Source organism: Oryx dammah, unplaced genomic scaffold, assembly GCF_014754425.2.
Source record: "Oryx dammah isolate SB20612 unplaced genomic scaffold, SCBI_Odam_1.1 HiC_scaffold_2, whole genome shotgun sequence".
Lineage (NCBI taxonomy): Eukaryota > Metazoa > Chordata > Mammalia > Artiodactyla > Bovidae > Oryx > Oryx dammah.
In genome coordinates, this window is record NW_024070186.1 from 11,452,795 (window position 1) to 11,471,082 (window position 18,288).

The window sequence follows — 18,288 nt, forward strand, 5'->3', positions numbered from 1 at the left end:
TCCAAGTCCTAGACCTTATTTGGAAGTAGAGTCATGGCATGTGTGATTAGCTGAGATGAGGTCATCCTGGGTGGAATGGGCTCTAATCTAACATGACTGTGTCCGTGTGCGAAAGGGAAACGTGGACACAGAAGGGCCGGGAGAACCTGCGTGAAGGTCTAAGGGATGCTGCAGGTCAAGGGGCAACAGGAGTTGGAAGACCTGGAAGGATCCCTCCCAAGAGCCTTGGGGGGATGGTGGCCCTGCAGACACCTGGACACCTGGTCAACTGCTGGCCTCCAGACTGTGTTTAAGACCCCATGTTGGAGCCCTTTGCTAGACCAGGCCCTGCAGATGATAAACAGCCCAGGTTTAAGAGGGCACTTCCCAGAGGGTGAACTTAAAAGACCTGGGTATCTGAACACAAAGTCACCGAGGCTGCCAGAAAAAACTCGCCTCTGTCTCATTCCTCCTATCTGTATCTATCGTCTATCACTCTGTCAAAATCATCAATATACCCATCAATCAATCAATCTACCTACCTATCATCTTTTTCTATCACTTATCTATCTACCCTCTATCTCTATCACCTCTTCATCATCTCTCCACCATCTATCTCTATCCACAAATATCGTCGTGCAAACACCAACAAGTGTCCCTAAAGCACTCTGGCCCTGGTTCGGGGACAGAGTGAGATTTCATGAACCAAGTACATTGTTTTCAGCCCAGAGTCAACTAGAGAGGTGAATTCCATGGCTGAGGCCATCCTGTCCCTTGGGAGTGCAGTGTCTGGAAGGACTTGAACGTTGGGAGTTCGAGGAAGAGACACACTTCAGCCCAGAACACGGAAGGACACAGGGCCAGGCCCAGCAACATCTCGGTGCACAGAACAATCCAGGGGCCCCAGTGATATGATCAGTCCTGGGGGTTACGTGAATCCCTATTGGTACAGTCACTTGGAAGCTGGGGAGCAAGAGGGGTCAAAGCCTTTATTGGACTGGGGTGTGTGCACACAGGGAGGTATGGGGCCTGCTATCACAGCTCAGTCTGATGGGGAAGGTGACCCCTAGAGACCCGAAAGTGGCAGGGGGTCTGTTGGGGCTGGCAGAGAGCCTTTGTGGGGGAGGGGTTGGGGGGAAGGATGAGTCTGTGAATGAGGCTGGGCTGAGGGAGGTCCACTGGAGAAGTGCACCCCAGGAAGCCTCTGGGGTCCTGGGAGGGCATAGAGGGCAGGGCCAGGGCAAATGATGAAGAGGGGAGGAGGGCTGGGGTGCCCAGAGCTATGGGATTCCCTGTAGGAGCTGGGTGGGCCGGGGTCCTTCGCTCCTGACTTTATACCCATACGTGGAGACTCAGTCCTCAGTGGCTGGACCTCTCAGTGGGGTCAGAGTAGCACCATGGACAAGAGGACAGAGCCCGTGGGGCAGGAGTCATGGGGCTGGGGCCCGGGGCCTGGTGGGGGTGCGGGCTGGGGGAGGGGGACGCTAGCAGATCCAGCGGATGAACCTGTCGAAGAAGCCGGGATGGGCCAGGCTGTCATAGTCTTTCTCGCGGAAGACGGCGGCCGGGTCGCCCAGGCTTATCTTGGAGAGCACATCCGCGTCCACGTCACTACCCACGGCCACCACGGTGGGCACCACGTTCTGCTTGCGCATGGAGTGTACCGCCTCGTCCAGGCTGTCGTTGCCTGTGACTCCGTCGGTGAGGAACACGAAGGACAGCTCCGCGTGGCGGCGTGCCCCAGCCCGAGCGCCTTGCACCACCTGGTTGATGGCCTGCACGATGCCTGCGCCCACGTGAGAGAAGGAGTTGAGGTAGCGCGCGCTCGCCAGCGCCTCCTGAATGACGGTCAGGTTGGAGGTCAGCGGAAAGGCCACTTGCTGCTCACGCGGGCCCCCGAACTGCAGCAACGCCACGCGCGCGTTGAGCGGGTCGTCGTCCCTGCGTGCCAGGGTCAGCCGTCGGGACACCTCCTCCACGAAGCGCCGTACCTTGTGGAAGTTCTGCTCACCCAGCCGCTCAGAGCCGTCCAGCAAGAAGACGATGTCCACCGGCCGCTGTGTGCACTGGGCCACGTACAGCTCTAGGAGCGAGAAGGGGTGGTGCGCGGGCGACCCACGTGAGGCCCGGCGGCCCGGGCCCTGGAGCGCCCGCCGGGCCACGCCCCGCACTCACCTCTTTACGCTCACCCCGCCCACAGGAGCACTGAGGCCCAAGGCCGCTTGGTTGGGAACTCCCCAACCTGATAGGGCCCAGGGCGTTGGTGCAGACTCCCACCCGTCTCCCTGAGACCGACACCATCTCTTTTGGTTGTGCTGCCACCAGGAAATGTCCCCAACCCTGAGACTGAGGGGCCCCTTTTCACTCTACCAGCACCACCTCTGCCCAGCAGCCTCCAGGCCCTCATGGGAGGGGTCCATAAAGCCCCCTTTTTTGACCCAAGAATTGGATACACCCACGAAGGATCACAGTCCATGGGGAATGAGGGTGTGACTGTGTAAAAAGAGCTTAAGAAGATCCTCAGACTCAATGACCCACCTCTGGCCAGATATCTCCAGCCTTGGGAATGTTAGAGAGAGGGGCCCCTCAACTAGATGAGGCTTTGATAGGCCAGTGGGCACAGGTGTGGCCAGGACACCCTTGCCCTCATCTGGGCAGTCACCAGCCTGGACATGCTGGACAGTGTGCAGGCAAGATTGCTGCCAGGCTGAGGCTAGAGCTAGGGGGCATGCCACTACATAGGCTGAAAACCCGCTCCACACACAGGAGGGACCACAGGCTCGGTCCCTGTCCATAGGCCAGGAATGTGCAGCCAAGCCCCTCCCCTAAGCCACTGCTGAGATCGCAACTCTAACCACCGTGGGGGCTCAGCATGGACCAGGCTGGTCCTCCCCAATTGGGTCTAGCTCCTCAGCCCTTGATCACCCCTCCTGACCTGGGCAGTAAAGGACTCTGGTCATAGCCCAGGTGTGCTGACCCAGGGCTGGGCACACAGGGGCGTCTGACGCTTGGCAGCAACCATGAGGGGGGCAAGGTCCTCTTTGGGTCCTGTAGGCACCAGGTGACCCCCACCCTCCTGTGCCACATGGGTCACCCTCAAAGTCCGGCGAGCAACCAATTCACCCCAGCAAACCGCTGACCACAGCACACACTCAGGTACCTTGCTTTTCAGCTTTTATAGAATGTCTGAGATGAGCTCACAGCACCTGAAGGACATGCTTGGGTGTGTCCTTGGAGTGCTGCTCCCCGCAGAGGAGCGAGGGTTTCAGTAGATTTTTTTTTTTTTCTGTTTTTTAAGGAGCTTATTAATGATGCAGCTTATCTTGGTGGTGGTGCAGATGAAGAGCAGCTTCAAGCTGGACTGAAAGTGCCCAGCAAGCTCCCTCTGTGTCCCTGGCAGGCAGAGTCTGAGATGTAGGGACTGGTGGTGTGGGCAGGGGGTTTCCTCCATGTCTCAGCCAGGGGACAAGAGGACTGCACAGGGGCCCTGGGCAGAGGCCAGCGGTGGAGCCAGGAGCTGGGTCGTCTGTGATGCTCTGCTGGTCTCTCTTTCTTTCTGGCCAGATAATGGCCCCCGAGAGGTCCTAATCCTGGATTCTGTGACCGTGACCTTATGTGGCAAAAAAGGACTTTGCAGATGGAATTCAATGAACAATTCCCCTGAAATGGTCGGGGTCGGGGGGGGACTATCCTGGGTTATCTAGCCCTAAGTGCGACCACAAGAGTCCTGGTAGGAGGAGGCAGAGGGGAAGGGGAGAAGTCTCATGACCACAGAGGCAGAGAGGGGAACTGGAGAGGCAGGAAGGACCCTCTCTTAGAGACCCAGGGTGGGTGTGGCCCAGGACACCTTGACTTTGGACTTCTGGCCTCCAGACTGAGAGAACAGCTTCTTGCTGTCTCAAGCCTGGCAGTGTAAGGCAGGCAGCCCCTGGGAGCTCATGCAGCCAGATGGGGCTGCACCCTGCGGCTTTAGCACAGCGCCAGCGCGGTCTCGGGGTCCCCCACGATGTCCCTGTGCACCAGTTTAAAGGTGTCAATGAACAGGTCCATCCAGTCCTGCCGCTCGTTTCCTGTGGCGAACTTGGCCCGCTCCGCGGTGTAGACCAGCACAGCCACCAGCTTGGAGTAGGCAGCTGGGTCCTGCGTGAGCTCCGTGGCGTTTAGCAACTGTTGGATCAGGGGGATGGTCCTGGGGAAGGAGACATCCGGGCCCTCTTCCGTGCGGAGGAAGGTGACCGGGGGCTCGCCGCCAGGCCACGGTCCATCTGCGGGGGATTCCAGAGAGGCCTTTCAGGGATGTGGTGGGTATGAGCACGCCTCCGGCCGCTTCTCTCCTCGGAGACGAGGAGGGGCCAAAGGCTCAGCCAGGGGTTAGATGAGGAGCCAGGGAGGCTGCAGCTCCCCCTCTGTTGGCCCTGAGGGCCAAGGCCAAGTAAGTGGGGCTTCAGGGAGCCCCGAGGAGATGGAGCAAGAGCTCGAGAACCGCGAGACTCTGAGCACGGATGGCTTCTGAAATGTACCCGGCCTGGTGGCTGCTGACAACTCAGGGCCTGCCCTGGGATGGCCTCAGCACCACCAGGAGAATTTCCTGCCTGTTTCACCTGCACCGGGTGCTGGCAGGTGACCCCTGGAACCCCTCTGGAGCAATTTCTTTAGACAAATCTACCCCGCCCTTTAGATGTAAATCTCTAGGCCCAGAGCCAGAGCTCGATCCCCTATTCCTCCAAGGACTGAGGAATAATCGCTCTGTGAGCCTCTCGCTCTCTACCCACCCTGTCCCTGGGGAGGTCAGGGCCTACCCTCTGGGCCCAAAGGGCCCAAAGCCTCCTGTCCTTGGGGGGCCTTGGTATGTCCAGTTAGCTCGTCCAGGTAGCCTGGCCCATGGCCTCACCCCTGCTCTGTGCCCTTCCTTCGGGCCCCAGCCTTCTAGAGCCCTGGCCTTGGTGTGGGGAGCAAGGCTCAGGCCTCCTGGCTCTCCTCCCTCCTACAGCAGCTGTCGTGGAGGAAAACCTGCCTTTGCTGCCTTTGACTGGTGTCCAGCGTTGTTTCTCTTTGATGGTGGCTTCGTGGTTCCACCCCAGCTGAGTTGCCACCCAGGTCAATCCAAGCCCAGATGTGGCTGAGTCTCTGGGTGGACAGGGCCACTTGACCCAGAAGGTCCGGGCTGCACTAGAGTGGGCAGCATCCCCCTGCACCTTGTCTGCTCAGCCCTCAGCATGCTGGATGGAGTCCACTCGTGTCAAGGAGCACATTCTGTAGTTACATCTGCTCTCTTCCTCTCTGGGCACAGTATCTAATTTACTTGGAAATTTCAAATCATTTTAAAGGAAATGAGGGACTTCCCTGGTGGTGGCTAAGATGCCACAGTCCCAATGCAAGGGGCCCAGATTCAATCCCTGGTCAGGGAACTAGATCACACATGCACAATGAAGAGTTCAAATGCTGTAACAAAGACCTAGCATGCCACCACTTAAGACCCAATGCAGCCAAATAAATATTTTTTAAAAAAGAGGACAAGGTGGAAATTAAAAAAAAAAAAAAAGAATGAGATTGTGAGTTTAGTAAAAGGAAGAGTTAGGAGAAGGGAGAAGGGGTCTCTCAGGGGTCTGTTCCCTTTCACTGTCAGGTCCTGGAGGCTCAGGAGAAGTGAGATCACCAAGACGGAGACCAGCATCCCTCTAATATCAAAACCAAAGACATCACAAGAAAGGTCACACAGCTCTGTTCATCTTTCATGAACACATGCAAAGATCCTCAACAAAATACTAGCAACTGAATCCAACAGTCTATATCTATGTGTGTTCAGTTGTTCAGTCATGTCCAACTCTTCTCTTTGGATTGTAGCCTGCCAGGCTCCTCTGTCTATGGGATTTTTTTCAGGCAAGAATACTGGAGTGGGTTGCCATGCCCTCCTCCAGGGGATCTTCCCAACCCAGGGGTCGAACCTGTGTCTCCCATATTGGAAGTGGATTCTTTACCCGCTGAGCCACCAGGGAAGACCAACAGTGTGTGTATATATGTATATATATATACATACATCTATATATATTACACACCATGACAAAGTGGGATTTATGTCAGGTCTGTAAGGCTGGGTCAACATTCAAAATGCAAAGACTGTAGCCCATGATGTTGACAAGCTAAAGAAAAAACACCACCCAATCATATCATAGGTGCAGAAAAAGCATCTAACAAACTCCCACACATGTTCATGACAGACTCTTAGTAACTAGGAACAGGGGGACCAGCCTCAGCTTGTGAGAAGCAGCTACAGAGACCCTGCCCGTGGTGAGAGACTTGAAACTTCCCCAGCAAGATGACTGCTGGGCCCTGGCACCAGGGCTGGGCTCAGGTTTCTGCCCTCAAGAGGCCACCTGACCACAGGGCTCCTACCCTGGGAGGACTTGGGTGTCCTGAGGGTGGCAGAGGCACAGACCATGGGTTGTGTGGGTCTCTGTGGGGACACCAGCCCCTTCAGCCCCAGAAGAGATGGGGATTGGCGCTACTGGGTCAGCCTCTGGGGGTTGGGTGGCTCTGGGCACCACACACCACTGTCTCCAGCTGACTCTGGGCCCTCAGGCCCAGGCTGTCTCTGGGATGCCCCCACTGCTCGCCATCAGCCATGGCGTGGTCACTGGCACAACCTCAGGAGCACTTCCTTGGAAGTTCTCTGTCAGTATAAGAGCAGGGACCCTTGTCCCCAAGTCAACACACTCCCTCCCCTCAGGCTGCCTTGGAGCCTTTGAACCTACCCAGGGGCCCATCTGACGCCTGGAAGGAGCCTGCCCCAGCGCCAGCTTCATGGCAGACATGGATGTGGACACAGGCCCCATGTTCCCATCAACACTGGACCCGCCAGCAGCCCAGCCCAATCTGGCCCCTGCCCGCTGTGGCAGCCTCTACCTCCCAGAGTCAGCCCTGGAGGCCCCACTTCCAGAACAGGCCCAGCACCCACAACTCAGCGCAAGGATCCAGCTGGCTCTACGACCCGGCTGGCGAGGGCAGGGCGAGCCGTGGGGGCTCAGCTTCTGGTGTCCCTGGGCACCTCCGTGGCCCAGTCACTGCAGTATAGACCTGCAGGCAGTAGCTCGATGCCCAGTGGGGCTGGACGATGCCATCCTGGCCCCATCCCCCACCTAAGGGACCCCTTGGAGCAGCCTCTGTGGGTCCCCAGCCTCTCACACTAGTGCAAACACGTCGGGCAGGGGGCATGGCCCCCTAAACGTCTGCTTCCGGACAGAAGATCAGACTGGCAATGCCGGGCAGCAGCAGCATAGGGCTGTCAGGGGAGAGGCCCCATCGCCTCGCCCAGCTGCCCCTGGGCTGTGGATGTGTTCACCTCCTGGAGGGTTTAAGACCAGCCATTTCATGCATGGATCCAGGGCTTCAGCCCCAGGCAGCCCTGGGGTTTCTGTCCCTCTGGGCACCTGTGGGTTTGAGACCAGTAGCTGGAGAGCCCAGCACAGTGCCCAGTGGGCAGCTCCCCTTCCCCACATGCATGAGGTGGAGGGTGGCTGAGCACCCCCAGCCCCCTCCTTAGAAGTGCTGGGATCCTGGAGGCTAGGCCACCACAGGTCTGGAACCTGAGGCTTCTCCAGGGGGTGGCCGCATCAGCATTTCTTGAGGTCCCTGAACAGCCCTCCCTATGGCCCTGGCTGCTGACTTGTCTGGGGGTCAGCGGTGCCCACGTTACCTGTTTGGCAGGGAAGATCTGGGCACACGATCTGGGGATCTAGGAGAGAGGAAAAGCAGCAGGGGTCCTGGTGACTCTCCTTCAGGTCCTTCAGGGCCAGGAGCCCCTCCTCTCTCCCTGCCTCCTCTCCTCCGCTCTGCCCCCCTGCCCCCTCCTTCCCCGTGCAGCCCCACCTCTCCCTGCCCCGCCCTATCCCTCCCCTCTCCCCGCTCACCCCGGCCCCCCACCACCACCCACCTCCACCCCACCCCCCACCCCACCCCCCGCCTGACTCACCTGGGCACAGCACGTCCTCCATGTCATCGATGAACTTCTCAGCCACCAGGTCGGAGAAGAGCGTCATGTTGCGCACCTGCTGCGGCTTGTCGCAGGCAATGGAGTACAGGTTCTCACTCTCGTGCTTCTCGTGGAACATGTCCCCGATGCCGATGGCCGTCACGGTCACTTCGTGGTTACATAGCGCCCGCAGGTTGAGGTCGTCGTCCCGGGGGTCGTGGCGGCCGTCTGTGATGACCACCGCAAACACGCGGGTCTTCTGGCGCCGGCTCTCCTTGATAAGCTTATTGTAGGCGAACTTGAGGGCCGAAGGCGTCCAGGTGCCGCCAGCGATCCACTCAAGGTTCTTGACGGCCTCCTTGAAGCTGGACAGCGAGTCAATGCGCTCGTCGTCCAGCTGGATGGCTTCGAAGGTGCCCTCGTGGCTGTACTGCACGACGCCCACGCGGGTCCCTGCAGCGGGGGTGGGTGTGAGGTCAGCCTTGGCGGAGCTAGGTCCCCTCCAAGACCCCTCCCGTGGGCTTCCATCTTGATCCCAGGCACCCTGTGCGCCGGCCCCTCTGCTCAAGACTGTGGCCTGGCGCTCCCGGACCCCCAGCCCGCTGCGGTGCAGCTGACCTGTCTCCGACTTGGGGTCCTTGGCGATGGCCCCCAGCCTGTTGACCACGTTGATGACGAAGTTCTTCTCCAGGGTGAAGTTGGTGTAGCCAATGCTCTCGGAGCTGTCGATGACGAACACCACGTCCAAGGCGCCACAGCGCTTCTCACAGTCTGCCGGGAGCCAGGAGAGCGGTGGGGTGGGGTCAGCGGGAACCGGGCAGGAGGGCGGGGCTGGGCGAACCGAGGGGCGGGAGGGTCGCTGCGCTGACCCCCGGCCCATGGAGACACCCTTAGACGCCAGGGGCGTGCACCCAAGTGCACCATGGGAAACAGTGAACACAAGCCGGAGGGCAGGACTAGGGCAGGTGACCTTGACCCCTGGACAGGAGCCCCCAGGGACACAAGTGCTCTGGTGTAGCCGCCTGGGGGCCGAGACTCACCACAGCACCCGCAGGTCTCCCGCACGTAGGTCATGACATCGCATTCCTGGAACACAGCCGGGTGGGCCCGGCAGAGCGTGAACCATGGGGAGGGACCAGAAGTGCTTCCTGGGAGCCTGCAGACCCTGTCCACCTCCTGCCCTGAGCTCACCCCCGACCTGTCCGTCCCTGCTGCCCTTTCTTAGGATTTTAAGATGAAGGAGGATCCCGAGTCCAACCCTAGCTGATACCTACCGTGAGGCCGGGGTCTCCCGGGGGGCCAGGCTCTCCCTGGAGGAGGAAGGGTGACAGTGAGAGGTGACACTCCTCATGGCCGAGGCTGCGAGGGCTGCGGTCTGCATGTCACATGGTTTGGGTGCCTGTTGGTCAGGCTGACCCAGGGGCTGGGCCTCAGGGCCAAAGGCATGGCGACTGACCTACCTCAGGTCCTGGGGCTCCTCTCTGCCCTCGTGGGCCAGGCTCACCAGGGGGACCAGGATCTGCCTGAGAAGGAAAAGGGCAGGTGGGCTCTGGCAATGCCCTGGGTGGTCCCCGCTCATGGCTCTGCCCTGGGCGCAGAGGTACTCACAGGCTCTCCCTTCTGGCCTTTCCTCCCAGGTTCTCCTTTGAAGCCAAAGTCACCTCTGCCCCCCTGTGACACAGGACACCGTTGTTAATAGCGCAGATAGCTCTGTGGACCAGCACTGCTCCCCTACCCCAGCCTCAGCAGACTGCCAGCTTTTTCAGGAGGAACCCGTACTCAGCAGTGCTGGCAGAGATGCAACCCCGCACAGATTCAGGGCATGGCCAGCTCCCACCCCTAGAGCTCAGAGGAGACCAGACGCACAGACAGCCCCATGCACCACAGTACGTACCTCGGGGCCGGGGGGGCCCGGCTCGCCCTTCTCTCCCTGGGAGGCAAGCACAGGGGTCACTCAGCAAGGGCTGAGGGCTGGCAGGCCCTGCAGCCCCATCCCAACCCTCACGGTGAGCCACGCAGGCTGTGGGAGAAGGTCTGAGGTTCCAGGAGGCCTGCCTCTTCTCTTGCTGGCGCTCCGGGCCCTTCTCCCCTCACCCTGGGCCTAGCAGGAACTAGCAAGAACCTTCCCTGGTCATGGCCCTCCCCCAGTACCTGTCCCACACCAGGTGCCAGGACTTACAGGTGCTCCTCGGGGTCCGGGATAGCTGAATCCAGGCCTGCCAGGGTCTCCCTGGGGGACACAGGAGGCCAGTCAGGGCAGGTCCAGTGGGAAAATGTGGACACTGAGCCAGCTAGCCTGGCCTGGGGCTGGTGGGGAGGGGCCTCATGGGCAAGGCCCGCTTTGGGAGGACGTACTACCCCCAAGGGTGAGAAAATGGGGGAGGTGGGGGGGGTTGCTGCTCAGCCCCTGATGTCCTCCCACACCAAGCGGACTAAGCAGGCAGATTCCTGGAAGACTTGGTCAGGCTCCCAGCCCCATCCTGGAGGGTGAGGAGGGGGCATACCTTGGGGCCAGGCTGTCCTGAGTCTCCACGGGGACCAGCATCACCAGGGTCTCCCCGAGATCCCTGAGAACAGAAAGGAGGCAGGGAGTCGGCACAGAGGGAGACTGACCTCATCCTGCTCTGACCCCCAGGCAACACTGCTGCCCCATGGGGCTGGGCATCCTGAAGGTCTCTACTCTCCACGAGCCACGTCCAGCTCCCAGGCCCCACACCGCCTCCCATCTGGTAAAGCTGGACCCCCCAGGGCAGGATGAGGGTGTGAGATGCCCCCTGTCCCACTGCCCCGGTTTGTGGGGACAGTGTCCTTCCTGCCCAAGGACAGAAGGACCCAAATGGACTGCAGAGTGGGGAAGGGGGACGATGAGGTCAAAGGTCAGCGAGGAGCCTGGGTCCCAGAGCCAGGGGCCCTCCTCGGCGTTCGGCTACTGACCTGTTTCCCAGGCTCTCCGACAGTCCCCTGGGGACCTCTGGGTCCAGGCAAACCACGATCTCCCTGGAAGGAAGAGGGACGAGACGCTTCAGAGATTCACTGTGGACATGAGCAAGATGGGGCTGTGCTGCCCTCTGAGAGGCCCTCAGCCCTGACCACAGGGGCCCTCAGGCTGGGTCTGAAGGGTGGAGGGCAGGAGAGGGCAGGCGCTCCTGGTACACTCCCTCCAGCAGGAGGACACGTGGCCTCTGTGACCACCCAGCCATGACCACTTGCCTTGGCTCCTTTGTTGCCAACCTCTCCAGCCAGGCCCCGGGGCCCCTCAGGACCAGGGTCCCCCTGTGAGAAGAAAGGCCAGGTTAGTTTGGTTTGCATGCGAGAGAGGTAGGAGAGGGGATCATTAACTCCCCGGAGGAGGAGGCCGCACACTGTGGAGGGTGACGCTAAAACAGCAGGCCTGTCCACTCAGCCTCGTGCAGCCTGGGCAGGAGCCACCGCTCATGTCCAGAGGAGGAAGCCCTCCTTGGAGCCCTTCACTCACATTTCACAGGGAGCTGGCTGCCCTTGGCTTTCATCACAAGACCTCCTGCGCCAGCTATAGGAACACGTGTGCGGGGGAGGGGAGGGGAGGCCGGGAGTGGAGCAGTGTGCAGCCTGCGCAACTGTGCATGGCGTGCGTGGAACTGGCCCTGCCAGGCCCCTCAGCAGGGAGTGCCTCCGCTCTCCCAGACCCTGCAGGACGCACCCCTTGACGGTCAAGCCCTGGGGGTCACCTTTGTTCTCTGAGGTGGACTGTGGAGGGGGTGTTGGTCATCCCTTGTTATGGGGCCCCCATTGGCCCCTCAACCCAGTGAGACCCCAGTGCAGACACAGACATGGCTGACAATGCCCCAGGCTCCCTTAACACAGGCACTCACCTTCTCACCCTTTGGGCCGTCACTGCCTGGGCTGCCCTTGGTTCCAGGGTCTCCCCTGCGCCCCTGCAGAAAACAGGCTTGTGGAAGGGGTTCCTGATGGTGGGGGCCACACTGGAACCCTACTCTCTGTTCTCGCCATAAGGACTTTGGCGGTGGGGCCTGGGACCCCCTTCAGAGTGCTTCAGCCTAGACTGTGTCCTCTGCTGGGCCAGTTTGTCCCAGCCGAGGGTCTGGGAATGACGCAGGCTGGGGGTTCAGGTGACATGACTGACACCAGCTTGGACCAGCTATCTGCGTGGTCACTCAGGTCCCTGCTGGATTAGGCCAGGCCTCAGGCTGCGGCCTCTCTGAGGGTTAGCCTGGAGATCGGCCCCGTGTGTCTCTGGGTCTAGGTTTAGCCCTCAGGTGTGTCCTGCTGGGGGGTGAGATGGGGACACAGGGCCACTTCACAGGCACCAAGTGTCTGGCAGGGGCGTGGTTGGGCCCTGCAGGCCACTCTTTGGTGGCCCTGCTTGGTGTCTGCGGCACGGGGACAAGGGGCACATTTAGAGACACCAGAGGATGTTGGGCTCAGAGGTGCCCGGAGCAGGGAGTGTGCTGGGGTGGTTCAGCAGGAGGGAGGGGCCAGGGGGACGGGCACCCCGGGGCTGGGCGGGTGTGAACTCACAGGCTCGCCTTTGGGTCCTCGGGGCCCAGGCCCGCCCTTGGCTCCTTTCAGGCCAGGACTTCCTGGGGCTCCATTGTTGCCTTGATAGCCCTGTGGGGAGGAGATGGCTCAGTCACAGTGATGGCCTGGCCACATGTGTCAGCGGCCAGGGGCAGGGCCCAGCCCCAAGTGGACTCACGCCTGCTGCCTCCAGAGGGACCACATTTGCCTCGGGTGCAGTATACCCCAGTCACCTGGCAGCAGGGCCAGAGAGGTGGGGTGGGGGGGATGCTCAGGGTCCAGGCCGGCCTGCACGACCACCTCCCTCCCTCCCTCACCGCTCCTTCCCCCCATGGGGTAGCACAGGTCTCAGCGCAGCGCCCCCGGGAACACTTGCCTTGCTTCCTTTTGCCCCATTCTCCCCTGGGGGGCCTCTGCGTCCTGGGCGGCCAGGGTCCCCCTGGAAGTGTTTGGAGAAATCAAGAAATTAGCCTCTTGTTCCTCAGACCCAGGAGCAGGACAGGACCCCGGTGGGGCTGGGGGCTTGCGATTCTTCTCCTGTGTCCATGGAGCAAGCCCTGCCCTCGTGTGGGCACCCCATGACCCCCATGTGTATGCACCCCACAACCCCCATTGTAGGCACCACATGACCCCCATGTGTGGGCACCCCATGACCCCCATGTGTGGGCACCCCATGACCCCCATGTGTATGCACCCCACGACCCCCATTGTAGGCACCCCATGACCCCCATGTGGGGGCACCCCATGACCCCCATTGTAGGCACCACATGACCCCCATGTGTGGGCACCCCATGGCCCCCGGCCTGGTTTGCAGGGATAGTGCCTCTTGTTGGGCATCTAGACCGGGTGCTGTGGGCAGGGAGAAGGCCCTGGGAGGGTGGTGGCCCCATCTGCTCTGGCCCACCCACGCCGCGGCCAGGCTGTCTACCTTTGAGCCTTGGTCTCCTCGCTCCCCAGGGCTGCCGGCTTCCCCCACGTAGCCATCAGGGCCCTGATAGAAGGGAGAGGGTTGTGTTGGGCTCCTGCCCAAGGCCATGCTTGAATTTTCCCTGTGAGCTCAGGGCCAGCTGACCAGGGGGAGGGTGACCAGCACCCCATCTCTGGACTGGATGCTGGGACCCCTTGGGCCTGGGTGGGCAGATCAGACAAGCTGCCAACGTGGGGGGTGTGCCTTGGGACTGTAGAGAGGCTCCCCTCCATCTGACTCAGGAGCCCTGAGGTCACTTCTCACTTTGTGACCGCAACCCTGGCTGAACCCTGGCAGGGGTCCAGGACAGGTGGTTGGGGAGGAGCCCCACTATGGCCCCTGCCACCTGGCTTCCTGCTACAGCTGGTGGACTGACCAGGCTGCACTCACCCGATCCCCGGGGTCTCCCTTGCAGCCAGGAGGTCCGATGCGCCCCAGCTTGCCCTGAAGGAGAAGAGGGGAGCAGAAGACGCGTCAGGGCCGGATTTGGGGACACGAGCCCTGATGTCAGGGGTCAGAGGCGCCAGGTCTGGGCACACTGGGCACCCCTTGTGGGGCATCTGTGTGAATGGCTGTCAGGGTGGCACTTCCGCGGAGGTGGGAGGGCATCCCTGGGGTGTGGCCGGGAGCATGGGGGTCTGCGGTGTCTCCTCCACGTGTGTGCATGTGTGCGAGCATGCATGGTCTCCTGCGACACTTGTGTGTGTGTACCCGTGGGGGTCTGTGGACCCCCAGCCAGGCCAGACATGAGGTCTGCAGGCCAGGCTGGGAGGCTCCTGCCTGGCCAGTACCTGCTTTTCTGCAGCAAATGTCCACTCCCCTCATGCGGGTCCCTGTTTGTCCTGTGTCCACTGAGGAGGCACAACCAGGGGCTGCCCAAGCCACAGGTGTGGGCAGTGGGCAGATGGGCCCAGAAGCCCACCCCCTGAAGGACCTGAGAGTCTGAAAAGGATCATGCTCATTCCATGGGCACTGCTGCCCCGCCCAGGGACAGTGTACTCACCTTCTGCCCATCTGTCCCGTTCTTGCCTGCCAGGCCGGAGGCACCCTGGAGGAGAGGGGAGGAGGGACCCCGTTAGCTCCCTGGTACTTCCTTCTGAGCAGTGGGAAGGTGGGCACCCTGCCCTCACCCGTCGCTCTGCTCACCTTCCGCCCGTCGGCTCCAAACTCGCCCTGTGCAGGAGGAAAGAGGCCAGTTAGTGCTGATCTCCCACATCACAGACACCACTGCCTCCAGGCCGAGTCTGCCTCAGACCAAACACCAGGCCAGAGAGGCCCCAGAGGTCACGACCGGCATGACGCGGGGTCTCGTGTCCCGGGAAGGACCCTTGGCTCGCTGAAGGATGCAGCTGAGGGGGTTGGGCTGGGTGAGGTCAGATGCCCAGAGTGGAATCTCACCTTCTCGCCTTTGAAACCAGGAACACCCTGAGGTCAGAAGGAAAGAAAAGAAGCATTACCACAGGTGGTCGGGGTGCTGGGACCCACCCACCAGGTCCAGGGAGGAGAAGGGGGTGTGTCGGCAGACTCTGGTGGACAGGTGCCACCAGGGATGACGCGACACTTCCGTGGGGCAGTGGTGGGGATGATGAGCTATGCCGGGCACAGCCTGACCCTGTGGCTGGCCCCTCCTGGAGGCAGGAAGCCCTTGGCTTGTCCCCATGTCTCCGCCCCCCCAGACAGAGTCAGCAGCAACTTACCTTGGGTCCAGGGAATCCAATGGGGCCTTCGATGCCTGGATCTCCCTGTGGAGGAACAGAGGGTGGTGGATGCAACCCCAGCCTTGGGGACAGGGGCCTCTGGACGGGCCAGGGTGGGGAGGGCACTTACCTGTCGCCCCTTCTGTCCAGGCTCTCCAGGCTCACCCATGTTACCCTTGGCGCCCTGAAAGCAGATGACAGAGGAAGGAATAAGGGAGGCATTGGGCCGGGGGAGCTCCTAGGAGGTGGTAAGACTGTGGTCCTGGGGTTGGGTGGCCAGGTGACGATTAGAGCGCCACCTCGGGACCCCTAGAGTCCTGAATCCTGTCACAACAGGCCTATCTGACCTGTTCCCTTGAGCTCTGACTGTCAGCTCTCTGAGAAGCTGCCCTGTGGTGGGGCTGGAGCGGCCCTGGGGTGGAGGTGTCCACACAGATCTATAGGACTCCAATTCTGCACCTGGTTGCTCCTGCCCGTATCTCATGCCCCGATGCCAGCTCCCATGGGGGCAGCTAAGTAACACCTCAAGACAGGCAGGCTCCTCAGAATTCAAGGTTTAACTGTACAATGTGGGACTGTATTAAGTAAATGCATCTACTTATTAAGATGCTTCCAGTTTCAGGGCAGAGATGGGCAGAAGTGAGAGGTGGTCAGAGGAGGAAGGAGTAAGGAGGAGTAGGTCTTCGGGATCCAGGAAGAGGGAGACCAACAGACAGGAACTAGTGGGTGGGCAGAGGCTTCTGAACAGCTGTGCCTGGTTTTGGGGTTCCTTCTGCCCCCACACTAACCACAGTGATCCCCACAGCAGCTTCCAGAGACACTCCCTCCCCACCAAGGACCAGAGTCACAGCCCTGCCATGGGTGGCCAAAGCTGCCTCTGGTGGTAAATTCACCCCTGGATCTAGGACTGGAGTCACCAGGGAGGCAGCGGGAACATGTGACCAGGGGCCTGGCAGACAAGCACCTAGATGCCTCATCCCTGAATTTGGAAAGAAGCAGCTTTCTGACATGAACCACTGGCGTTTCTAATACTCAGGTAGTAATTTTGGAAGAGTTTCATTTTATACACCTCTGCTGTTATGAAAATGCAGGGCCAACCTGACCTCTTTAAAACCACTTATTTAATAAATGACAAGCATGGGTGCCCTGTATGAATTTTCATGTTACTAACAGTAATGTAGCTCATGCTTCTTTATGTACGTGGGCATGCTTGCTTACTTTAGAGGAGTATTTTATGGGCAAATCTTAATTTATAAGTATTCCTACTTTTCTGAAAATGCCATAGGAAAGGAAGTTGATAAAAACTGAATTTTAGATCCTCCAGGATGCGAAGTGGTGAGTCCATCCAAGGTGCAGTGGCCCTAAGATATGGAGCTGGGGAGAGGTCAGGGGCTTTCCTGTGACATCGACCCCACCAGTGATCTGGGCATCTTACCTTCTGTCCGCGGTAGCCCTTGGGGCCAGGGGGCCCAGGGATCTCCAGACAGCTGACCTTGTAGCACTGAAATCGGAAGCAAGGGGCAGTGCGTGAAGCCAGGGTCACAAGTACCAGGAGGGAGGGAGGGAGGGAGGGAGGAAGGGAGGGTGGGGCATAGCCTGGGCCCCCTGGACGCTGGGCCATCCCCTAGAATGGGGCTGTGTGATGGAACAGACTTGAGAGGTGTCCAGGAGGCCTCTGTGCCCACCAGGGGCAGGTTCAGGGGTCCACATGAGTGCTCTAGTCAAGTTTGGGAAACCAAGGCTGGGTTAAGCAATGACTGGCAATAGGAAGGATTAAGTTGCTGCTGGCCAGTCTCCACTGTTCTTGCATGTTAAATCTCTGTGTTTTGGGCAGTTGTCCTGGGAAAGGGCAGGCTTGTAGGAGCCAGGGCTGTGAGATGGTGCTGGGGAAGCACAGGGACGAGGTTCCCACACTGGGCACACAGCTGGCCACCTGCCTTCTCCTGGCCTGATTTAGGTGGATAGAGCCTGTCAGCCCAGGGGCAACCTTCAACCTCAAGCCTCATCCACAGGGATTGCAGGTGACCCTGATGCTGATCTCCTGGGCTTAAACAGCATGGTTTTGGGCAAGAGCCCCTCAATCAGGCTCCAGTCTCAGGCTCCACAGGGAGCAGAGGGGTCATGCTCCCTCATCCCTCTCACTGTCTTAGCTCCTGGGAGTGGGGTGTGGGAAGGAGAAGTGGTCATCTCTTCTGAGTCAGAGGCCCTGGCAGCCGCGGGCCTGGGATGGAGACACTCTCACCTCTCCATAGGCCTCATGTTTCTGCGGAAAAGACACAGAGAGAAACCCTGGTGAGTGGGGAACTGGAGGTGGCACCAGCTCCTCATCTGGGCGGGGACCCAGGACATCAGGGCAGACATCAGACCCCTTCCCATCCCCGGCCCACACCCTTCAGTCACTTCACAGCGGGCAGACAGACCTGGAGGGTGTACTGCCTCCAGCTGCCCTGCCCCAGCCCGTCACTCACCATGACCTTGATGATGCGGTTGATGGTGTCCTGGTCGATCTCAGTGGAGTCTGGCCGCATGGTGGCGTAGTTGTTCCGGTAGAGCTCATGCGGTGTGTTGGCGATGTCCCGCAGGCCCTGCTCGTTCAGCTTCAGGTTGGGCGGCACCGCGAACAGCCGGATGCCCTCCTCGCGGGCCCGCTCTGCCTGCAGCTTGATGCCCCCGCACGGGCTGCCGGTCACGTGACCGTCGGTGATGACCACCGCGAAGTTGACCACACCCTTGCCCACGTGCCGCCGGACCTCTTGGGTCATGTTGGCCAGCATGCAGTCGGTGAAGGTGCCCCGACGGAAGGAGCTGATGCTCTGCAGGCTCTTGGTGAAGGACGCCCGGTCGCTGCCTGGCGGGCTGAACACCTCTACCAGGTCGGAGAAGTGCAGGCCGCCGTAGCGCCAGCTCAGGGCCACCTGGTCCAGGTAGAGCTCATCCTGCAGCTGGCTGATGAACTGCAGCACGAACTGCTGCATGTGGTAGAGGAGGCTGTCAGTGGGGGACTGCATGGTGATGCTCTCCGACGTGTCCAGCACGAAGTACACGTGGATCGGGCAGTCGGCCTTCTCTGCGGATGCACGGGCGTCACCTCGGGGCCTGAGCCGGTGGGCCTGAGGTCTGCCTGCTAGGTCTCCCCGCAGCCAGCCCCGCCCTCGGTC

General features: G+C 60.4%; 1 protein-coding gene across 1 annotated transcript in view; it reads right to left on the minus strand.

The window, feature by feature from the left end:
* Positions 1–948: 948 nt before the first annotated feature.
* COL6A2 (collagen type VI alpha 2 chain) overlaps positions 949–18,288 on the minus strand; it is a 34,373-nt gene continuing 17,033 nt past the window's right edge. Inside the window, exons 2-27 of the mRNA XM_040264702.1 lie at positions 17,599–18,195; positions 17,373–17,393; positions 16,566–16,631; positions 15,261–15,314; positions 15,131–15,175; positions 14,832–14,858; positions 14,580–14,606; positions 14,437–14,481; positions 13,824–13,877; positions 13,395–13,457; positions 12,843–12,905; positions 12,467–12,556; positions 11,800–11,862; positions 11,159–11,221; positions 10,883–10,945; positions 10,453–10,515; positions 10,128–10,178; positions 9,843–9,878; positions 9,557–9,619; positions 9,409–9,471; positions 9,223–9,258; positions 8,989–9,034; positions 8,567–8,719; positions 7,949–8,401; positions 7,673–7,711; positions 949–2,062 (exon numbers count right to left, since the gene is read on the minus strand). Coding sequence (XP_040120636.1) covers positions 1,464–2,062; positions 7,673–7,711; positions 7,949–8,401; positions 8,567–8,719; positions 8,989–9,034; positions 9,223–9,258; positions 9,409–9,471; positions 9,557–9,619; positions 9,843–9,878; positions 10,128–10,178; positions 10,453–10,515; positions 10,883–10,945; positions 11,159–11,221; positions 11,800–11,862; positions 12,467–12,556; positions 12,843–12,905; positions 13,395–13,457; positions 13,824–13,877; positions 14,437–14,481; positions 14,580–14,606; positions 14,832–14,858; positions 15,131–15,175; positions 15,261–15,314; positions 16,566–16,631; positions 17,373–17,393; positions 17,599–18,138 — 2,886 coding nt within the window. The 5' untranslated portion in view covers positions 18,139–18,195 and the 3' untranslated portion in view covers positions 949–1,463. The remainder of the gene's footprint in view (positions 2,063–7,672; positions 7,712–7,948; positions 8,402–8,566; positions 8,720–8,988; positions 9,035–9,222; positions 9,259–9,408; positions 9,472–9,556; positions 9,620–9,842; positions 9,879–10,127; positions 10,179–10,452; positions 10,516–10,882; positions 10,946–11,158; positions 11,222–11,799; positions 11,863–12,466; positions 12,557–12,842; positions 12,906–13,394; positions 13,458–13,823; positions 13,878–14,436; positions 14,482–14,579; positions 14,607–14,831; positions 14,859–15,130; positions 15,176–15,260; positions 15,315–16,565; positions 16,632–17,372; positions 17,394–17,598; positions 18,196–18,288) is intronic.